This window comes from Jaculus jaculus, chromosome 8, assembly GCF_020740685.1.
Source record: "Jaculus jaculus isolate mJacJac1 chromosome 8, mJacJac1.mat.Y.cur, whole genome shotgun sequence".
Taxonomy (NCBI): Eukaryota; Metazoa; Chordata; class Mammalia; order Rodentia; family Dipodidae; genus Jaculus; species Jaculus jaculus.
The window spans coordinates 78621881-78645695 of NC_059109.1; the positions used below are offsets into that span (position 1 = coordinate 78621881).

The 23815-nt window shown below is 43.5% G+C and overlaps 1 protein-coding gene across 1 annotated transcript; it reads left to right on the forward strand.

The window, feature by feature from the left end:
* The first annotated feature begins 3906 nt into the window (after nt 1-3906).
* On the forward strand, nt 3907-6966 carry LOC101608461 (BAG family molecular chaperone regulator 1-like). The gene is given in 2 exon segments (XM_045157022.1): nt 3907-4026; nt 6052-6966. Coding segments are annotated over 2 exon segments (1035 nt in total).
* Nucleotides 6967-23815: the final 16849 nt, after the last annotated feature.

The following is a 23815-nucleotide window of genomic DNA, read 5'->3' on the forward strand; positions in this document are numbered from 1 at the left end:
CTGCTGAACTATCTCTCCAGCTCTCAAGATTTTATTGGCAAAAGAATATGTACAAGCCAAATACTACTGCAAATATCATACCTAGGTTTATAGGGAGACAATACCCTCCCCAAGATAAGGCCTTGTCTCTATTCTATTTACTTAAATACTTCAAACTTAATTCAACTTTCCATTGCATATATTTTCTATTAAACTGTAACATAAAAATAAGATTTTGGTTGGCCATGGTGGCACATGCCTTTAAGCCCAGCATTTGGTGAACATTTTTAAAATTATTTATTTATTTATTTGAGAGTGACAGACACAGAGAGAAAGACAGATAGAGGGAGGGAGAGAGAATGGGCGTGCCAGGGCTTCCAGCCTCTGCAAACGAACTCCAGATGCGTGCGCACCCTTGTGCATCTGTAAGCCCAGCATTTGGGAGGAAGAGGTAGGAGTATCATTAAGATTTAGAGGCTACCCTGAGACTCTATAGTGAATTTCAGGTCACCTTGGGTTATAAAAATACACTTCCCTGAAAAATCTAAATAATAACAGTAATAATAATAATAGTAAAGATTTTTCTTCTCCATTCCAGGACACAGTATCAACATCAATTTTCCTCAACCTCAATGCTATCTTCATTGTCATAGTGGTTAAATAATGACCCTGCATGCACTTATGCTGTCATAGTGACAGTTTTAGACACTGTTATTGTGGAAGTTTTAGTTTTCATTTGGTGAGTTTTCTAATACAAAAATATTTCAATACCATAAAAAAGTAGTCTCTTGTAGCAGTTAACTCCTCATTCCTGGGACAAAACACAGAACCAGAATCAGCTTGTGTATAGGAGGAAAGTAGAAGGGTGAGGTGAGAAGAAATGGGAGAGAGGGTGAGCTGAGAACACACATGAGAGGAAGGTGAGGTCAGAAGACATGGGAGAAAAGGTGAACTCATAAGACATGGGAAGTATGGTGAGGTCAGAAGAGATGGGAGAGGAGGGAGTTTCAAAATTCATGGGAAAAACAGTGATTTGAGAACAGATGGAAAAGGAGAGTGATGTAAGAAGACACTGGAAATATGGGTGAGTTCAGAAGATATAGAAGAGGAGGGTGAGGTCAGAAGACATGGGAGATGAGGCTGAAGTCAGAATACATGGGAAAACAGGGTGGGGTCAGAAGATATGGGAGAGGAGTGTGAAGTCAGAAGACGTGGGAGAGGAGTGTGAGGTCAGAAGACATGGGAAAAGAGGGCGAGGTAAGAAGACATGGGAGAAGAGGGTGAAGTCAGAAGACATGGGAGAGGTGGGTGAGGACAGAAGACATGGGAGTGGAGGGTGAGCTCAGAAGACATGGGAGAGGAGGGTGAAGTCAGAAGACATGGGAGAAGAGTTTGAGGTCAGAAGACATTGGAGAGGAGGGAGAGTTCAGAAGACATGGGAGAGGAGGGTGAGGTCAGAAGACATGGGAGAGAAGGATGAGATCAGAAGGCATGAGAGAAGAGGATGAGGGCAGAAGAAATGGGAAATCAGGGTGAGATCAGAAGACATGGGAGAGGAAGGTGAACTCAGAAGAGATAGAAGAAGAGGGTGATGTCTGAAGACATGGGAGAGGATGATGAGGTCAGAAGACAAGGGAGAAGAGGGTGAGGTCAGAGAAGATTTGAAAGCAGGTTGACGTCAGAAAATATGGGAGAGGAGGGTGAATTCAGAAGACGTGGGTGAACTCAGAAAAGATGGGAGAAGAGGGTGAAGTCAGAAGACATGGAAGAAGAGGATGGGCTCTGAAGGCATGGGAGAGGAGGGTGAGCTCAGAATACAAGGGAGAGGAGGGTGAACTTAGGAGAGATGGGAGAAGAAGGTGACGTCAGAAGACATGGGAGAGGGGGGTGAGGTCAGAAGAGATGAGAAAGCAGGGTGAGATCAGAAGACATGGGAGAGGCTGGTGAGGCTAGATGACAAGGGAAAGGAGAGTGAACTCAGAAGACATGAGAGAAGAGGGTGATGTCAGAAGACATGGGAGAGGAAGGTGAATTCAGAAGAGATGGTAGAAGAGTGTGATGCCAGAAGACATGAGAGAAGAACGTAAATTCAGAAGAGATGGGAGAAGAGGGTGAAGTTAGAAGACATGGGAGAGGAGGATGAGATCAGAAGGCATGGGAGAAGAGGGTGAGCTCAGAAGAGATGGGAGAATAGGGTGGTGTCCGAAGACATGGGAGAGGAGGGTGAGCTCCAAAGAGATGGTAGGAGACAGTGATGTCAGAATATATGGGAGAGGAAGGTGAAGTCAGTAGACTTTGGGGAGCAGGATGAGCTCAGAAGTCACAGTTGAGGATGTGCTCAGAAAAGTTTGAAGTGGAGGTTGAATTCAGAAAATATGGAAGAGGAGGGTGAGCTCAGAAGGCATTGGAGAGGAGGGTGAAGTTTGAAAAGATGGGAGATCAGGGTGGTGTCAGAAGACATGGGAGAGGAGGGTGATATTCAGAAGTTATGGTAAAGGAAGGTAAGCTCAGAAGACATGGGAGAGGAAGTTGAACTCAGAAGAGATGCAAGAAGAGGAGATGTCAGAATACATGGGAGAAGAGGATGAGCTCAGAAGATATGGGAGAGGACGGTGAGTTCAGAACAGATAGGAAAGCAGGGTGAGGTCAGAAGACATGGGAGAACAGGGTGAACTCAGAAGAGATGGGAGAAGAGGCTGAAGACAGAAGGAATGGGAGAGGAGGATGAGCTCAGAAGCCATGTGAGAGTAGGGTGAACTCAGAAGAGATAGGCGGAGAGAGTGATGTCAGTAGACATGGTAGAAGAGGGTGAGCTCAGAAGACATGGGAGAGCTGGATGAGCTCAGAAGTCACAGTCAAAGATGGTGTGCTCAGAAAGGGTTGAAGAGGAGGTTGAAGTAGGAAGAGATGGAAGAGGAGGGTGAGCTCAGAATGCATGGGAGAGGAGGGTGACATTATAAAAGATGGGAAAGCAGGTTGATGTCAGAATACATAGGAGTGGATGTTAAGCTCAGAAGACATGGGAGAGGTGGGTGAGCTCAGAAGATATAGGATAGGAAGGTGAGTTCAGAAGACATGGGAGAGGAGGATGAGCTCAGAAGTCATGGTAGAAGAGGGTGGGCTCAGGAAGGGCTGGAGAGCATGGTGATGTCAGAAGAGATGGAAGAGGAAGGTGAACTCAGAAGAGATGTGAGAAGAGGGTGAGGTCAGAAGACATGGGAGAGGAGGGTGAGCTCAGAAGTCATGGTAGAAGAGTGTGAGCTCAGAAAAGGTTGGAGAGGATGGTGAATTCAGAAGACATGGGAGAGTAGGGTGAGCTCAGAAGGCATGGGAGTGGAGGGAGAGGTCAGATGACATAGGAGAGAAGGGTGAGGTCAGAAGACATGGGAGAGAGGGGTGAACTCAGAAGAGATAGGAGAAGAGGGTGAATTCAGAAGAGATGGGGGTAGAGTCTGATGTCAGGACACCTGGGAGAGGAGGGTGAACTCAGAAGACATGCGAGAAGAGACTGAGGTCAGAAGACATGGGAGAGGAGGGTGAGGTCAGAAGAGATGGGGAATCAGGGTGAGGTCTGAAGAGATGGGAGAGGAGTGTGTGGTCAGATGGTATGGGAGAGGATGATGAGATCAGAAGGCACCAGAGAGGGGGATGCACTCAGAAGACATAGGAGAGGATGGTGAGGTCAGAAGAAATGGGAGAGGATGGTGATATCAGAAGACATGGCAAATGAAGGTGAGCTCAGAAGATTTGGGAGAGTAGGGTGAACTCAGAAGAGATGGGAGATGAGGGTGATGTCAGAAGACATGTGAAAGAGAAGGATGATGTCAGAATGCATGAGAGAGGAGGATGAGATCAGAAGACATGGGAGATTAGGGTGCGCTCAGAAGAAATGGGCAGAGAGAGTGATATCAGTAGACATGGGAGAGGATGGCGGCGTTAGAAGTCATGGGAGAGGAGGGTGAGCTCAGAAGACATGCGAGAGCAGGATCAGCTCAGAAGTCACAGTCGAAGATGGTGTGCTCAGAAAGGGTTGAAGAGGAGGTTGAAGTAGGAAGAGATGGAAGAGGAGGGTGAGCTCAGAATGCATGGGAATGGAGGGTGACATTATAAAAGATGGGAAAGCAGGTTGATGTCAGAAGACATAGGAGAGGATGTTAAGCTCAGAAGACATGGAAGAGGAGGGTGAACTCAGAAGACATGCAAGAAGAGGGTGAGGTCAGAAGACATGGGAGAGGAGGGGGAGGGCAGTGGAAATGTGTGGTAGTATATTCAGTGTTTAATTAGTTTGTAGTTTGTTTCTGTAGCCACCTGGCTGGAGGCAGTGTCCCTGGGAGTATCTTAAGAAGTGGTGGTGGGTTTGAGATTTCAATCCAAGGATATGCAACATATGCCTAGCTGTAGTTCTTGAAGTGTGCTGTGCTGTGTTGGTTTTGGCTAGTGATTCTCTCTCTCTGATTACACCTGTGAAGTCAGGTCAGTGTCCTCTGCCATTATGGAACTTCCCCTGTATCTGTAAGGTTCAATAAATATCCCTTCCTCCATAACTATGCCTGGTCTGTTGAACCTGAAGCTGTCTGCTACATAAGTTGGTACCAAGGAGTGGGCTGAGATGGTCTTTTGGAACTTTTGTTTTGGAGGAATAAGCATGGACTTGTGCTTGCAACTAAAGATGCGTTCTGGAGTGGTAAGCCAAGTTTTATGGACTATTCTGATGAGTTTGAGAATGCTATGTGCAGATAGTATTGAACATAGAGGCTTGCCTTATGAACTTTCTAAGGGGAAGGAAAGAATACTGAGGACTTTGTTGGAACTGGGATACTGTCATAAGGACTGGCTGCATTCTGCTGCCAAGGCCCAGAGAGATTGATCAAGGTTAAATTTGTAATAGACTGATGTGCTTGGCTGAAGATAGGTGGACAGAGAAATTTAGGATTTCTAAGCTGTAAAACCTCAAGCAAGTAAAATTACAGGCATTGAGACTGGTCTTAGGTTACTGAACCTGGTATTGTGAAACACATTTGTAGTCAGTGAATACATTTGAGTTGGGACCACAGTTAGCCTCCTTCCTGTTCTCCTCCCTTCACCAGGACCATCTTTGTTGGGGTATATGGGTCATGCATTATGGGGTTAGCCTTTAGTTTCAGGTAGGAGGAAAAGTATCTCTGTGTTATAACCCAATGTGTGGCTCTGACATTCTTTCCACCCCCTCTTCCGCAAATTTCCTTGAGCCATATTGGGTTCATATTAGGTCTGCTTCCATGTTGAGATCTTGGGTGCCTCTTTGTCTCTGGATATCTGGTTTGGTAGGTGTTGATTGTTTTCTGGGTCTATCTCCTTCACCATTGTGCTAGTTCCCAGTTTGCCAAGAAAACAGCATTTTTGCATGTTTCCCCAATTATTCTTAGTTTCAGCCAGGGCCCTTTTGAGGTATGATGGGGTGGTGCTCTCCTTAGGTTCTGCATCTGCCTGAAAAAGAGAATCAGAATCTCCAATGGAGAGTAAAGTTAGCATCAAGTAGGTGTGTTAACCATGGTTTTTTAGAGATAGCTTAGTGGAGAGTGGGTTCATTTTTGGATATGGTTCTGACTTGTTTCCCAGCTCCAGCTATGGGTTCTGTTCCACTGAGCAGATCAGTTAGTCACATTGAGAGCAGTTGGTTTCCCACCATGGCAATGTGCCACTATTGCACTTGTATGAGCATCACCGTCAGGATGTTTGCTGCTAAGTAAGTTAGACCATGGGACAGATATTGGACTTTATCCCCCAGTCACTCATGAAGCACCTACAGGCACTAGAAGCACTGTCTGGGGACTGACTTCTTCCAGCTTCCAGCCATGTTGCTCCATATTACATACCAACAGTGTATGGTGTCTTCAGCAGTAAAGTCTTACCACTAACCTATGTTGGGTCCTCAAGTGCTCTGACATAAATATGTCTTCTTTTGGGAAACTTTGTAGGTATCTGTGACCAAAAGTTCATTGTCCAAAGATGCCAGGCAGTGGCAGGGGCCCGCGGGGAATGCGAGGCTACCAGGAGCCTCTGGTTCCCCAGTGGGTAGCTCAGCGGGGCTAGGAGCTGCGCCAGTTGGAGCCCAGGGGCCAGCACTGCCTGCCTCTGTCCCTGCGTTCATCTGTCCGCCATGCAGCCAGCAGCCATGAGAAAGCCGCCAGGGGTGCCTGCAGGCCACGGGTGAAGAAGAAAGTCTGTCCTAGCTCAACCCCTAGCGAGAAGGTAACCCGGAGCAAGGAGGAGACCCTGGACAAAGTGGTGACCCTGGTGGAGGAGGTGCCCAGACTGAGAAAGTGACCCAGGTCAACGAGGTGACCCAGACCAACCCAGGCTGACTCAGTGACCCAAACTGAGGAGATGGCAGAAATGGGGCTCAGTGTAACCATCACTCACAGCAATGAGAAGTATGACCTTCATGTTACCCCACAGCAGGGCAGCAGTGAACCAATTGTCCAAGACCTGGCCCAGGTTGTTGAAGAGGCCACAGGGGTTCCACTACCTTTTCAGAAGCTCATATTTAAGGGAAAGTCCCTGAAGGAAATGGAGACACCATTGTCAGCACTTGGAATGCAAAATGGCTGTCGGGTCATGTTAATTGGGGAAAAGAGCAATCCAGAAGAGGTTGAGCTAAAGAAGTTGAAGGACTTAGAGACATCTGTAGCGAAGGTAGCCAACGACCTGGAAGAGTTTAATAAAGAACTTGCTGGAATCCAGCAGGATTTTCTGGCTAAGGATTTGCAAGCAGAAACTCTCAGCAAGCTTGACAGGAGAGTGAAGGCAATAATGGAGCAGTTCATGAAGATCTTGGAGGAAATTGACACAATGGTCCTACCAGAAAATTTCAAAGATGGTAGGCTAAAAAGGAACAGGTTGGTGCAGAAGGTTCAGGCATTCCTAGCTGAGTGTGACATAGCAGAGCAGAACATCTGCCAGAAGACTGAGTGGCTGCAGTCTACAAATTTGGCCCTTTATGAGTGAAATATGGTACAGGCCATGCTGGCCTGAAGCAGTGTCAACAGTGCAACCCTCTCTGGAACAGAAGTTGCCTGTGTCTCCAAGGCTGCCAGAGGCAGCTGGCCATTTGCCAATTTTCCGATTCCTACACCAGTTTTCAGTGTATCATATACCACATCTTAGTTATCCATTTGTCTAGTGATGGACCTCTTGGTTGATTCCAGCTCTTGGCTATTATGAATTGAGTATCTATAAACATGGCTGAGCAAATCTCTCTGAGCTGAGGCATGGAGCTTTTAGGGTAAATGTCTAGTAAGGGAATAACTGGGTCTGTTGGTAACTCTATAGTCATTTTTTTCAGGAGCCTCCATATTGCCTTCCAAAGTGGTTGTACCATTTTACATTCCCACCAATAGTGGACAAGGGTTCCTATTTCTCCACATGCTCACCAGCATTTATTTTCATTGGATTTTTTGATGTTTGCTATCCTTACTGGGGTAAGGTGGAATATTATGGTAGTTTTAATTTGCATTTCCTTGATGGTTTGGGATGATTACCATTTCCTTAGGTGTGTGTTTGTCATTTGTATTTCTTCCTCTGTGAACTGCCAGTCCAGTTCCTTGCCCCGTTTTGTGAGTGGGTTGTTTGACTTTTTGTTGTTTAGGTTTTTGAGTTCTTTGTAGATTCTAGAAATGATGCCTCTGTCAGTTGTATATTAAGCAGATATTTTCGACCATTCTGTGGGCAATCTATTGGCTCTGCTTATTATATTTTTGTCTGTAAAGAAACTTTTCAGCTTCATAAGATTCCCATTGGTTGAGTGATTGTTTAAGAATCCTGTGCTACTGGGGATTTATTCTGGAAGTACTTTCCTATTCCTAGATCATGGAATATTCCTCCTGACTTTTCTTCCAGTAATAGTGGATTTTCTGGTGTTATGTTGAGGGCTTTAATCCATTTGGACTTGATTGTTGTGCATGGCGAAATGTGTGGATCACATTTCATTTTCTTGCATATGGTTATCCAATGCGTCCAGCACAATTTGTTGAAGATATTGTCTTTATGCCAGCCTATATTTCTAGGGCCTTTGTGTGAGCTACTTGACCAAAGTAGGGATCCACAATTCTATTGCATTGGTCTATACTCCTGTTTTTATGCCAGTATCCTGGTGCTTTTATTACTATGGCTTTGTAATATAACTTTAGATCAAGTATGGTGATGCCTCCAAAAGTGTTTCTCTTGCTGAGGATATGCTTGGATATCCAAGGCCTTTTGCTTTTCCATATGAATTTTAAGATCATTTTTTCTAACTCTGTGAAGAACGATGTTGGGATTTTGATGGGAATTGCATTGAATCTGTAGATTGCCTTTGGAAGGATTGTCATTTTCACAATTGTAATTCTGCCTATCCAGGAGCATGGGAGGTCTTTCCATTTTCTTAAGTTTTCCTCAATTTCTTTTTTGAGTGTTTTTATGTTTTCATTGTGTAGATCTTTTACTTCCTTGGTTAATGTTATTCCAAGGTAGTTTTGTTGTTGTTGCTATTGAAAATGGGATAATGTTACTTATTTCTTTCTCTGTATCTTTGTCACTTATATATAGAAAGACTACTGATTTTTCTGCATTGATTTTGTATCCTGCTATTTTGCCAAAGGAGTGTATCACCTTTAAGGGTTTTTGAATGTAGGTTTTTGGGTCTGTTACACAGAATCATGTCATCTGTGAATAGTGCTAACTTGACTTCTTCTTTTCAAAATTGCATTCCCTTTATTTATTTTTTTTTCTGTGTTATTGCTTGAGCTAGGACTTACAGTACTATATTAAAGAGCAGAGGTCAGAGTGTACACCCTTGTCTCGTTCCCAGTCTCAATTGAAATTCCTTCAGTCTCACTCCATTAAGTATTATTTGGGCTTTAGGAGCTTTGTATATAGCCTTTATTGTGTTAAGGTATAAACAAACTGTTGCAGTCCGGTTCGCATTGCTGGTAGAAATCACCTAACCAAGAGCAGCTTCTGGGAAAAAGAGATTTAGTTTGGCTTACAGGCTCGAGGGGAAGCTCCACAATGGCAGGGGAAAACGATGGCATGAGCAGAAGGTGGACATCACCCCCTGGCCAACATAAGGTGGACTACAGCAACAGGAGGGTGTGCCAAACACTGGCATGGGGAAACTGGCTATAAAGCCCATAAGCCCGCCCCCAACAATACACTCCCTCCAAGGAGGCATTAATTCCCAAATATCCATCAGCTGGGAACCTAGCATTCAGAACACCTAAGTTTATGGGGGACACCTGACTCAAACCTCCACATTCCGCCTCTGGCCCCCATAAACTTATGATCATACATGATGTAAAATACAATGCATTCAGTCTGATTTTAAAAGTCCCCATAGTTTTTATCAAATCCAATGATATTCATGCATTCCCCATAGTCCAAGATCTTTTAACTGAGACATAGTACCAAAAAATAACCTCAAAAAACCCATAATGGCATAGAATAACTATTCACACTGCAAAAGATGGCATTGGGCATAGCAAAGAAACATTCAACCAGTACAAGATTTAAAACAACCAGGGCAAATATCAAATTGTAGCTTCAAGTCCAGCAACTCTAGCCAGTGACAAATTTTCAAGTCTGATAATTCTAACCAGCAACAAGTCTCTGGCATTCCAATTCCGCCCCTCCAGCTAGGCTACTCACAGTCCTGGAAAACTTCATCGGGGCCGGCAGCTCCTTGGCAGCCATCTCATGGTCCCGGCATCTCCACTGGGTCTCCACTACAATCCACAGTTCATCCTCATGGCCCCATGGGGTCTCTATGCAGGCAACCAGCAAACCCACTTCACACTGCCCATGGCCATTTCCAAAACACCAGACCGTGTTGCAAACTCAATGACCCTCTTTCCAGCATTTCTTATACTCCATGATACCAGGTAGGGTGCCAATTTGTTAATCCAGGGTGGAATAAAGCAGACTTTGAAGAACAAGACACTCCTTGAGCACTCAGGCCCCTTCAAAAGAGTCTACATTCTTCTTGTTGCCCCAGCACAGGTCAGCTAGCTCAGTCTCAAAGGTTGTAATCTATCAGTTGCAGCTGATCAGGCAACAGTTCACAGATTTTTTTTTTCTGTGCCATATCCCTCTGCTCACACCAGTTCATTTCTACGCAAAACAACCCTGCACAACTTCTCAGGACATGGGCATAAGAGCAAGCTTCTCACACAAACTGCTAGCCCAGTCCAAGCAAAGCTCTTTCTCACCCTCATAAGCCAAACCTCACAGTCCATAGTTTTTACTGCATTCAGGTCTTGCAGCTCAGACCAGGACAGTCCATCAAGCTGTACTTACAGCACTGCAAGGCATCTCTTAGGCCAAAGTTTCAACTCCTTCCACTTTCCTCTTGAAAATCAGCTCCAAAAAGGCTGAAGCCACATAGTCAGGTGTCTAGCAGCAACCCCACTCCTCGGTACCACTTTACTGTTGCAGTCCGGTTCGCATTGCTGGTAGAAATCACCTAACCAAGAGCAGCTTCTGGGAAAAAGAGATTTATTTTGGCTTACAGGCTCGAGGGGAAGCTCCACAATGGCAGGGGAAAACGATGGCATGAGCAGAGGGTGGACATCACCCCCTGGCCAACATAAGGTGGACTACAGCAAGAGGAGGGTGTGCCAAACTCTGGCATGGGGAAACTGGCTATAAAGCCCATAAGCCCAACAATACACTCCCTCCAAGGAGGCATTAATTCCCAAATATCCATCAGCTGGGAACCTAGCATTCAGAACACCTAAGTTTATGGGGGACACCTGACTCAAACCACCACACAGACCATGCTGATTCTCTCCAATGTTTTGATCATGAAGTGATATTGTATTTTGTCAAAATGTGTTATCATTGTCATTCATTTCTTGAAATTTTGCAATTCGTTTTCTTTTCATCCACTACCCATTTATTGTTTAAAAGTGTGCTGTCCAGGTCCCAGGAGCTGATGGAATTTTTGTTGGGTATTTTGTTGGTAATTTCTAGCAGTATAGCATTGTGATCTGATATCATACAGGGGAGTATATCAACCTTTCTAAATATATGGAGGCAGCCTTTATGACCCAGTATATGATCTATTTTAGAGAAGATTCCATGTGCTTCTGAGACGAATGTATAGTCCATGGATTTAGGGTGGGATGTTCTATAGATGTTGTTAGGTCTAAATGTTCTATGGTTTTGTTGAGCTCTCTCACTTCACTGTTGAGTTTCTGTTTGGATGATCTATCTATTGCTAATAATGATATATTGAAGTACTAACTATGATGATGTTGGTGGTTATTTCTGTTTTATTGTATAGTAGGTTTTGTTTTATGAGTTGTGGTGCACCTGTGTTTGGTTCATAAGTATTGATGATCATAATATCCTCTTGCTGGATAGTTCCCTTGATCAGGAGGAAGTGGCCTTATTTGTCTTTTTTGATTATTTTTAATTTGAAACTTATTTTATCTGATATTAATATGGCTATGCCTGCTTGTTTCTTATTCCTGTCTGCTTGGAATATCATTTTCCACCCTTTCATCTTGAGGAGGTATCTGTCATTAGTGGTGAGGTGGGTTTCTTGAAGACAAGAAATTGGGGGGTCTAATTTTCTGATCTACCCTGTTAGCTTGTGTCTGGTGAGGTGTAAATTAAGGCCATTGATATTTACAGTAATAACTATGAGGTTTGGTTTGATCTCTGCCATACTATGTTGGTTTATGTGGTTTGGTGTTTTCATGGACTTTGAAGTGTTTTGTGTCTTCACTGAGTTAGGTTATTGTGATCTGCTTCTTGTAGGTGCATGAGGTTGATTATTTGATTTTTCTGTATGGAGAATATCTTGAAATGCTCTCTGTAGGTTTGATTTTGTGTTCATATAGTTGTAAAGTTGTGTTTTGTCATGAAAGGTTTTTCTTTCACCATCTATTATGAGGGATACTTTTGCTGGCTAGAGTAGTTTGGGTTGGAAGCCATAGGTACTTAGAGTTTTCAATGCTCTCTTCCAGGCCCTTCTGGCTTTCAGGATTTCCACTGAGAAGTCTGAAGTGATTCTGATGGGGTTACCTTGAAATGTGATGTTTTTCCCCCCTCCCAGCTGCTTTTATGACCTCTTTGATGTCAATGTTTAGAGTCTTAATGACAATATGTCTTTGAGAGTTTCTCCTTTGGTCCAATCTGTTTGGAGTTATGTTAGCTCCTTGTATGTGGATGGGCCTTTCTTTTGAAAGAGTGGGAAATTTTTCTTTGATTATTGTGTTGAGTAAGTCCTTCATGCCTTTGGTCTGAATTTCTCCCCTTTCTGGTATTCCCATGATCCAAATGTTGGGACGTTTGGGGAGATCCCACATTTCCCTCATGTTCTGTTCACAGAAATTTTTGAACTTACTAAAACTTTTGTGCTCTTGTACTTCTTCTTCTGTTTTGTCTTCCAGATTTGAGTTTCTATCCTCCACATGGCTGACTCTATTCTTTGGATTGTCTAAGGAGTTTGGGGCTTGTTCAATTAGGTTTGCATTTTCCACTACTTTTCTAAGTATGGTTTCCATCCCTCTGTAAAGTTCCCTTTTCTTCTGATTTTCTTGATGCTTCTTGAAATGCTTCCTTGCATTTCTTTATGTCTTCATTTAGCATAGCCAATTGGATTTTAGGTTCTCTCTCTCTTTCTTTTTTTTCACTTTCCTTTATGTCCTTTAACTGTATTTGTATCCCTTCTATTTTCTTATCTATTAGGTCTGCTTTAGTGATGGCAGTGTCTACATGATTATCAGTCCTTTTCTGCTTTTGTGTAATTGCTACCAGTAGCTTCATCAGGGTTGCATTGCTCATAACTTCATTTTGGGTTTCTGATCCTATTGTCTCTTCTATGTTTTGATTAGAGCCTTTCATGGTAGGACTGGGAGATCTTATTGGATTTAATTGCATTTGATTTCTTATGTTATTTCTTTTGTACTGTGGTCTGCCCATCACAGCCCAGGAGCAGGGAGAATGGGACCGTATTCAAGATGGGTGGTGGAGGTGGTAAAATTCACAGGAGGCTGAGACAGGGCATGAGGTTGGGTTTTGAACTTGTGGGCAGGTTGTGCCAGGTTTGGACAGAGAGTGGAGGGTCAATATTCCCTTGGGTGTGGGGAGGGGAGTGGCCAAGTTGGTCTGAATTCACAGAGGGTGGGTACTGGGCTGAGCAAAGCAGAGCAGGTCTGAAGTTCAGTGGGTTGGTGGTGGAGCAGGCGGAGGGGGTCAGAATTCATGTGAGGGCAGTTCCAAGTGGTTGGATCTGAAATCATGGGGGAGGGGGGAAGGGTAGGGCCAAGCCAAGTGGGAGGAAGGAAGATGCAGGGGCAAGGTGGGTGGAAGTCTAGGGGATGACAGGGTATGGTGGACCTGATGTGGCAGGCTGGGGTGGAGCCCAGGAGCATGTAACTTCATAATAGACTGGGAAGGGTCAAGACTTGCTTGGAGGCAGGGCAGAGTGAAGCAGTCTGGAATTCTCAGAGGGCAGGTGCAGGTCTGAGCAGGGCGTAGCAGGGCAAGACTGAAGTCTAGTGTGTTGGGGGTGGAGCAGAGCAAAGGGGGTCAGAATCCCAGTGCTGGCAGGACCAGTTGGTTGAATCTGACATGGAGGGACAGGGGTGGGGGCAGTCAAGCAGTGCAGGTGGAAGGAAGATGCAGGGCATGTCGGGTAGATGGAACTCTAGGGGGTGATGGGGCAAGGTGGAGGGAGCTACTGTGGTGGGTGGGGTGGAGTGTGGGGGTGTGTTGCATCAGGACAGAGTGGGGAGGGTCATGAATCACCAAGGGGCTGGGTGGAACAGAGCAGTTCTGAATTTGAAGGGGGCTATGACAGGGGTGGGGCTCAAGCAGAGCTGAGCAGAACAGGTCTAAAGACAGGGGCTGGAGAAGTTGCATGCTGGAAAAATGCACTCTCAGGAGTGGAGTAGAGCAGACAGTGTCAGAATTTGCATAGGGGCAGGGCTAAGCAGGTCAATCTGAAGTCCCAGGTCAGGGGCAGGTTAAGCAGAGTGGGTGGGGCAGAGTGGAGCGATTCCAAAGTCAAGGCAGGCAGGAACGGTGTGGAGGGGGAGGTGAGAGTGAGGGTTTAGGGGGTTCTGAAGACACACAGGGTGATGGGAGGAATCTTTGACCTTGTGGGGAGTAGGAGAGTGTGTGTGAATCTCGGCAATTGCCTGTGCCTGGGGGTGCAGGTGGAACTACTGGCATGGGTCTCCTTGCCTGCAGTTACTGCAAGAGTAGCCTGAGGCTGGGACTCTGGTCAGCACAGCCACTTGGGGTGATTGGAGGATAGGTGGGTTACCTGAGAGCCTGGGAATCAGCTGATTCCCTTTTTTGCCCCTCTGCACTCTCCCACTGATGATGTTAGAGATTGGTCTCCCTTAGAAGTCCCAGTGACCACTTGATTATTTGTTTTTCCTTCCCCGGGAGTTGCGGTGCAATAGGTGGATGCCATCTTGACCACAAGTCTCTGAAAAGCCCACATTAGCAATCTTAAGGAATATGTCCCAATTGTTTTATATTAAAACAATGGAAAGGATGCCTGAAGAAAGACTATCATAGAAATGCAAACTCTTTTGGAAAGAGCTGATTGCAGAATGAACCTGTTTTTGAAGGTTACAATTTATTCAGCCCCTGAATTAAGAATATGGCTGTGTCGACACACCAGGTATTAGTTTTGGAAGCTTAAAAAATGTGAGTAGTGGTAGTGAATTGCCACTGCTGAGATGTGGCATGAGGTAAGGCCTCATGATAGGCTGAAAGAGTCTTTGCAATATGGACTGTGGTTTTCATGAAGACCTGAAGATGTTTTGGATGTACCAGGGGTATGGAAGGGCTACCATAGAGTGAACTGTTAGCCTAGGATGGAAGTATTCCCTGGCTAATCTGACAAGTGGAGGGGCAGAATTGGGAAATATGGAGACTGTCAGTCTCTGGTTATATTGAACTTGAACTGCAGAAGTTTGATGTTTGATTGTGGTTGAGTCTGCATTATTTTAGTCCTGCCTTGCTATGTATTATACCAGTTGAAAATGTTTACTCTGTTCCTTTATATGTTGAAAGTACTTAATTTGTTTGATTTTATAGGACTCACTATCTTAAGTTGGTCAAAAGAGTGGGGACCTTTGAAATTGGACTGAGTACAATTTAAAATGTGTGATGTTTATAAGTCTATTGGGAGCCAGGGGCAGAATGTGGTAGTATGAATAGATAGCCCCCAACATATTAAGTGTTTTGTTAGTTTGTAAGTTTGTAGTTTGCATTTGTAGCCACCTGACTGGAGGTGGTGTCACTGAGAAAATCTTAAGTTGTGGTGGTAGGTTTGAGATTTCAATCTAAAGATATGAAAAGTGTGCCTAGATGTAGTCCCTGAAGTGTGCTATGCTGTGTTGCTTTTAGCTTGTGCTTATCTCTCTCTGCTTGGACCTGTGAAGGCATGCCCTAATGAAACTTCCCCTGGAACTGTAAGCTTCAATAAATACCACTTCCTAACTGTGCCTGGTCTCAAAGTTCATCTCAGCAAACTTGAAGGTGTCTGCTACAACATGGGAGAAGAGGGTGAGGTCAGAAGACATGGGAAAAGTGGACAAGCTCAAAAGACATGGGAGATAAGGGTGAGGTAAGAAGACATTGGAGAGGAGGGTGAGGTGAGAAGAGATGGGAGAGGAGGCTGAGGTCAGAAGACATGAGAGAGGACAGTGAGATTAGAAGAGATGGGAGAGGAATGTGAGCTCAAAAATATGGGAGAGGAGGGAGAGCTCAGAAAACATGAGAGAGGAGGGTAAGCACAAATGACAAGGGAGAACAGGGAGAGCTCAGAAGACAAAGAAATGGATGGTGAGGTCAGAAGAGATGGCAGAGTGTGGTGAAGTTAGAAGACATGTGAGAGGAGATTGAACTCAAAAGACATGAAGAGAGGAGGGTGAGATCTGAAAAGATTTGCGAGGAGGGTGAGCTCAGAAATTATGGGAAAGGAGGATGAGGTCAAAACGCATGGGTGAAGAGGGTGAGGTCAGAGATACGGGAGAGGAAGGTGAGCTCAGAAGACATGGAAGAGAAGGGTGAGGTCAGAAGACATAGGAGAGGAGGTTGAGCTCAGAAGTGATAGGAGAGGAGGGTGAGGTTAGTATAGATAGAAGTGTACGGAAAGACTGATGAAGTCAGAGGACCCATGAAAGGAAGTTGAGGTTAGAAGAGATGGGAGAGGAGGGTGAGGTCAGAAAACATGGGAAATGTTGTTGAGCTCATGAAATATACAGAAGAAATTGGAAGGTGGTTGAGCTCAGATGACATGGGAGAGGAGTGTGAAGTCAGAATCCATGGGAAAGGTGGTTGAGCTCATGAGAAATAAGAAATGAGGGTGATATCAGAAGAAATGGGAAGGTGGTTGAGCTCAGATGACATGGGAGAGGAGGGTGAGGTTAGAAGAGATGGGAGAGGAGGGTGAGGTTAGAAGAGATGGGAGAGGAGAGTGACATCATAAGATATGTGAGAGAAGGGTGAGGTCAGAAGCCATGGGAATATATAGTGAGTTCAGATGGCATGGGAGCTGAGGGTGAGTTCAGAAGACATGGGGAGGATGTTGATGTCAGAAGACATGGGACAGGAGCTTGAGGTTAGAAGACATGATAGAGGAGGGTAAGGCTAGAAACATGGAAAAGGAGGATGAGGTCAGAAAGCATGGGAGAGGAAGGTGAGGTCAGAGGACCAGGGAGGTCAGAAGACATGGGAGAGGACAGTTAGGCCAGAAGATATGGTAGAGGAGGGTGAGCTCAGAAGACATGGACGTGGAGTGTGAAGTCAGAATACATGGGAAAGCAGGGTAAAATCAGATGCAATGGGCCAGGAGGGTGAGGTCAGAAGGCTTGGGAGAGGATGTTGAGCTCAGCATACATGGGACAGGAGTGTGAGTTCAGAAGAGATGGGTTATGGGTTGAGCTCAGAAGTGATGGGAGCTGATGGTGACCTCAGAAGATATGGTAGAGGAGGGTGAGGTCAGAAGACATGGCAAAGGAGGGTGAGATCAGAAGACATGGGAGAGGAATGTGAGCTCAGAAGACATGGGAAAGGAGGGTGAGGTTAGAAGATATGGGAGAGGAGGGTGAGGTCAAAAGACACAGGAAAGATAGGAGCAATGCCAAGCCAGCCTAGGGAGGGATTTAAGCAAAACACCAGCAAGATACACTTTCTTCTGAAAAGTGAAGGAGTATAGGTTATTCTTAGACACAGAGGAGGAGTCAGAGAGACCAAGATCCACCAGAATGGAGGAAACTGACTAGAGTTCCACTGAGAAAACAAAGGCATTAAAGAAGAAAACAAACTCCCAAAAGAGAACACAGGAAACCAGCTTAAAGAAATAAAGAGGTCATTACAAGACATGAGTAAGGAAATAGAAATACTAAAGATAAAACAGTCTGGAACCCTGGCCCTGAAGAATACAATCAATGAAATTTAAAAAAGAAAAAATTCTGCCGAAAGTCTCACTAGTAGAATGGATGAAGGAGAAACAGACAAGTACAGTCAGTACAGCTGATCATAGCTCCTGATCCACAGCATAACACCAAGAGATCAAGGTGGGCACTTAGCCTTTGTGGGATTGTAAGGCACTCTAACAGTTAACAAGGTCAACTGACCAAAAAAAAAAAAAGGTATACAGGCCAGCATTTCAAGAGCTAATCTCACTTTCCTTGTCATAGCAGGTGTGGTGGTTTGAATAGAATAGATGGCCCCCAATATATTCAGTTGTTTATTTGTTTGTAGTTTGCATCTTTAGCCACTAGACTGGAGGCAGTATCACTATGTGGAATTTAAGGTGTGGTGGTGGGTTTCATATTTCAATCTAAAGATATGCAAAGTGTGCCTAGCTGGAGTTCCTGAAGTGTGCTGTGGCTTTTGGCTTTTTGGCTTGTGCTTCCTTCTCTCTCTCTGCTTGGTCCTGTGAAGGCAGGCCAGCTTCTCCTGCTATATATGGAACTTCCCCTGGATCTGTAAGCTTCAATAAATATCCCTTCCTCCATAACTGTGCCTGGTCTGGAAGCAAATCTGATTCTGTCTGCTACAGCAGGTTATGGGTTATATATTCTTGCTTGGCTTTACAATTTTCAAATAACCAGAATTTGAGGGTTTAATATTGTTGCCTTTGATGTTTTCATATTTATAGGGCCTTAGTCTTTTGCTTCTGTCATTATTGGGGACAGGATCTGATGCCGATCCAGGCTGACCTGGAACCCAGTTCAGAACAAAAATCTCTACCTCTAAGCTGACAAGAATAAGAGTGTAGAACAATATACATCCTTAAGGATTTTGGTTTTATAAGACTAGCAAGCTGTTAGAGCTGATAAACAAATTTAGCAACATAGCAGAATACAAAATAAATACACAGAAATCAGCAGCTTTCCTATATACTAACAACAAACATGCAAAGGAAAGAATCAGGGAATCTTTCCCATTCACAATTGCCTCAAAAAACAAAGTACCTTAGAATAAACTTAAACAAGGAAGTGAAGGACCTCTACAATGAGAACTTTAAAACACTCAAGCAAGAAATTACAGAAGACACAAGGAAATGGAAAGACATATTCTTGGATTTTAATAATCAATATTGTGAAAATGCCAATCTTACCAAAGCAATCTACACAGTTAATGCAATCCCCATTAAAATTCCAATGGCATCCTTCACAGAAATAGAAAAAATCCTAAAATTCATTTGGAAGCCCCCAAATCCTCAAATAATAAAAACAATTTTGAGCAACAAAAATAAGGCTGGTAGTATCACTATACCCAATATCAAGCAATGGTACAAGGCTATAGTGTAAGACCCTCAAAGCGAGGACCCCACGCTCTCTCAGGTACGGCGACACCCCAAATTACTCACAAGAAATGGTCTTGATGCAAATAGCAAGAGGATTTTTATTCCAAGTGTGCTGGGTCCCGCAGTCATACACCATGCAGGTAGAGGGTAAAGGACTACTGAGTGCCGGATACAGAAACGGGACAGATTTTATATGGTTTCTAACAAAGCCTGTGCATTAAAACCAATCATTTCTTAGCATCAGGAGCCCGCACAGTGTGGGCCAGTCGGTTTATGCCACTCTATAATTTCTAGGCCAATCATTTTAAATTACCCAAGCCCGCGCTCCATGGACCAATCAGTTTCTTATAACCTCGGTGGTAAGCATTTGCGCAGGCTCCTGGGTGGGGGTGACAAAGTGTAGTTAAGACAGGTTACTAGGGCTTATGGTGCAAGCAGTTTACAGAAGCCAGATAAGTGGTTTTATAGTTTTATACTGAGAGCGGGCTCTGAAACAATAAGAAGGGTGACCTTTTACCTACTTCCTGTCAGAGAGTAGGGCCTGGAGTTTGAGGTATGCAGGCCCCCTTAGGAGGCCAGAGCTAAAGCTCCTTTTGGAGTGTGATAGTATTTCTAGACTCCTGACTTCTTGGGCCTTTCATTCCCCACTTTTTCTCTTGTTAATAGTTCTAATCCTAGAACTGGGAGGACTAAATGCCGGTTTCTTCTTGGCTTGGAAGGCCCTTGTATTATTGTCTAAGTATCATGATCTGGACCGCACTCACTCGTTCTCTAACAAAAGCATTAAACATATTAACTATGCAAGGCCCAACTGTAAGCAACAGGAGCAAAACTACTAAGGGTCCCATCAGAGCAGAAAGTATGTCATCCAAGGGGACTTGCTGAACTACCCCTCGAACCATCCTTGGTTAGCCTCCCTTTCCCTTCGACGTTTTTCTAGCCTTTCTCTGAGCTTGCTCATGGAGCCTCTGATAGCTCCTGAGTGATCTACATAAAAGGAACATTTTTTTTAAGGCTGCACACAACCCACCTTCTTTTAGAAACAGTAGGTCTAATCCCCTCCAGTTTTGTAGGACCACTTCAGACAAGGAGGCCAGGGATTCTTCTAGATTGCTAACAGATTTCTCTAAGGCTTGGAGATCTTCAGTTATGACAGCATGTAACTCACCAAGTCTTTTTTCTAATTGTTGTGGTCCTGTGACCAGGGCTGCGGTCCCTGTCCCTACACTGGCGGTTATCCCTAACCCAAGCATAACTGCTCGGGTAAGGGTCATGGGCTCCTTTTTGGATTGGGTAGGTTGATAGTCATATTCATCGATGACCACTTCCTCAGGATGGTAGTAAACTCGGAGGAAAAGCTGGATCATTATACAGAAAGTTTTGGATTGGTAAAAAACTGAGGTGGAAACACAGGGAGTTAACCCAGTATCACATGCCCATCACCTGTTATATCCTGACACTAGATATTGGTTTTCTGAGGTCTGATTATAGATCAGTGTATTATCTTTAGCTATACATTTTTCTCTGAGTGTTTAAGACCATGCAGATAGCCAAATTTAATTAAGGATTAATTTTGGAGGTCGTTAATGGTTCTCCAGAGAGACTTTAGGGACTCAGGAGTAGCCCCTAACTTACTGGTGTCTTCTGTCAGGATGCGTCAGGGCCATGCTGGCCAAGTAGTTTTCCCTTCTTTGGGAAGTTAGGAGGACTGATTGTTCCTCAATTGTGACTCTCCTGTTTCAGACTATACACCAATTTTGTCTGGGTCTTCATATCCTCCCTGCTCAGGAAGACAGGTGACTTACCAGGGGGCCAGTATAAAAGTGTCCCATCATCTCCAGTGGCCTCATGACCTGGGAACACAGGCCAAAATATTGGCGCCTCTTGCTCTGATGATTCCAAATGGCTTTTGGCTTCTACGTAGGTAATTAACACACTTAGAAAGGAAATTACATCAGCCTGGATGTATGTACATATAGAGCACATTTGATTACTGAAATAGACTTAAAGAATGGCACAAGGATTTTTAAAATTATTTTGTCCTATCTTTAAAATTTTGGTTGTACTATGGCAGTATAAGCCTTATATATGAGGTATAGAAAGTAGATACATCTCATATTTTAAATAGCTAATATTTATAAATATAGGCAGAACCTGCTACCAGTCTTGAAAACAGTCCCAATTGATTTACAGACTAATTTATTTAACCTAGAAATTGTCAGAAAAGGACAAGTAAGGCAGTATTAAGTCTTAGCACCTGTGTTTGAAAACATCTTTGATTAGTTCAGATACCCGTGTTGGTACAAATTTCCCAGAGAACATTGGAAACAGAACCACAGAACTTATAAAAAAAAAATTTTAAACCAAAATAGCTATCTAAATTTTAATATAACCCTTGATAAATCTTTTTGAAAGAAAAAAAAATTATTTGGCAGCCCATGATTTTGGCTTAAACTTGAGAGCTCTTGATTTTCTGTACCACAGAAATTTTTTATTAACATAAAACAATTTTATGTTTTACCCATGACTTAAATTTGATAAAGCTGAAGCACACTGTCCCAACATATCCCAAGAAGATGAATGTTATTACTGAAATTAAATCACTTAAACCTAAGTGATTAAACCTAGTTACAACCATTTAATAAAGTCACAATGTCTTTAGGTATGAGTACTTCACCTTTGGAAATTAATCACTTCTACGTGAGCCTTTATCTTAAGAATAGTTAAAACCTTGATGAAAAGAGGAATCTATTTTATTGAGCAAGTCTTAAAGCCAGTTTTATAACCCTTAAATCATAACAAATTAGCATCAGTGACCTGTTAATGAGTGAGGCCTTATTATAAGACTCAGTTTCTCCACTGATTAAAACCTTGGCATCAGGTAAACATTCGATTTAATCCAATTAAATGTTTCAGTGAAGGGGCCCTTACCCTGATATACACATTAGAGAAGCCCAATGTTTGTCTTATGTAAGGAGTTTGTAACCTGATAAAATACCTTGACTCAGTTTACCTATTTAACATTTTGTCTAGTGAGAAACTTTATCTAACAGATGTGACTTTAGGTGTTCAAAAGAGAAGAACTAAAGAGAACCACAGTTATATGTTGTACTCCTTTTACTTTGTCAGAGACAATTGGCCATTTTGTCTTTAGTCAGAGTCTGGGGGACACACAGCTTAAACTTGCATGGGGTCTGAGATAAAAGGGGGTTTCATCCATTTTTTTCAGAGTCCAGCTTTCCATGAATTTAAGTAGCATATGTTATAAAGCAAGATAAAATGAAGTTACAGAGCCTAGAGATAAACATCCTGATATTCCTTATCCTATTCTGAAGTTGTTTTTACATAGCAAATTCACCCATTTGCAAAACACAAGGTGATAGACTCTTGTCTATGTTTAACTGGGTTAAACCTCCAATTACATCTGTACTTATAACTTTGTGACCCACCTAGTATAGGCATCACCTGTGTCTAATATAAGATGAATTTAGATTAAGACTATGTCCCTATATAAAACTTTTAGAGTATCCTTAAGGGTCTGGAAACAGTTGAAAAATCTCTAACTTTAGGCATGGTGTTTAGATTTAGCCTGAAAATTCTTTCCTATATACGCACATCTTTATTTACCTACTTTAACATTTTTATCTAAGTACCACTCAAAAGGCATTTTTTTAAAAATTTTATTTATTTATTTGAGAGCGACAGACACAGAGAGAAAGACAGATAGAGGGAGAGAGAGAGAATGGGTGCGCCAGGGCTTCCAGCCTCTGCAAACGAACTCCAGACGTGTGCGCCCCCTTGTGCATCTGGCTAACGTGGGACCTGGGGAACCGAGCCTCGAACCGGGGTCCTTAGGCTTCACAGGCAAGCGCTTAACCGCTAAGCCATCTCTCCAGCCCTCAAAAGGCATTTTTAATGAACGTTTTATGTCCCAACATTGAAAAAAATTTTTCCCAGTTCCTTTAATCAATTTATCTTATCCCATTATTAACCACCTTTCTTATAAGGCTATTATGAAAAACTACACCAAATTAATCAATCTCATTACTCACTAACAAGTGAGTAGTCTAAAGTCAATGTTATGTCATTAATACCAATAAGACATTAAACTAAGGCAAATATTGTTGTTATCTTGAGGCAAACTGGCTTAGAAGTCAGGTCTGTTGTCTCCTCCTTTTAAGTACATTATAATTTTTTTAAATACCTATTAAATTACCACTTTAGAAAGAATTCTGTTGTTTTTAATATTCCTCTATGAAAGTTGAAGTTGACCTAGAACATAAATTTAGTAATTATATTCATGATATCATGTAAAACTTTAGTTCTTTATAGGCTGCAGTTAAATATAACTTTTTTCCCTTGCCACTTTTTGGTGTGCTGTTGCAGCTGGGTGGGACTTGTATCATCTTAGATCAGCCCTGCCTTACTCCCGGCACTCCCCAGGGGTCCAGTCTAGTACACATGGAGGTAATGGCCAAGACGATTGCTGGAGGGGCCAAAGATTCTGATTACCTGAAGGGGAAAGGGCCTCCAGGACTGCCAGGAGGCCTCTGAAAAAGGGGGCCCACTGGGAGGCTGCTGAAGGAGTGGGCCCACTGGGGGCCACTGGGAGAGGAGGCGGAGACATGGCACCTGCCATGGCAGAAGGTCCATTGTCTGTCTGCCATCTGACTCTGACTTAAGCCACTTTGGAGCATTTGCAAAACTGGCTTGTAGTTTTGCTGCTTAAAGGGAGTGAGGGGAAATTTCCTTCCTGAACTTTTCATTTCCTAGCCAGAATAAGCTATGCGGGTCCACATGGATTCCCAGAAATCCAGAAATGACCCGGACGACTTCTTCCCAAAAGGAGCTTGCCTCCCTCTGGGAGAGCTAATTTCCTTAACTTTTAAAAGAGTTCTTAATTCATGAATCTGAAACATAGAAGGAGAAAGAGAAACCTGTCAGCCCTCAAAAACATGGAGGCAAGGCCTCATGGGCTGATGTTTCCCAGTCCCTCTGGGAGAGCATTCACCCACCCTGTCCATCTCATCAGTG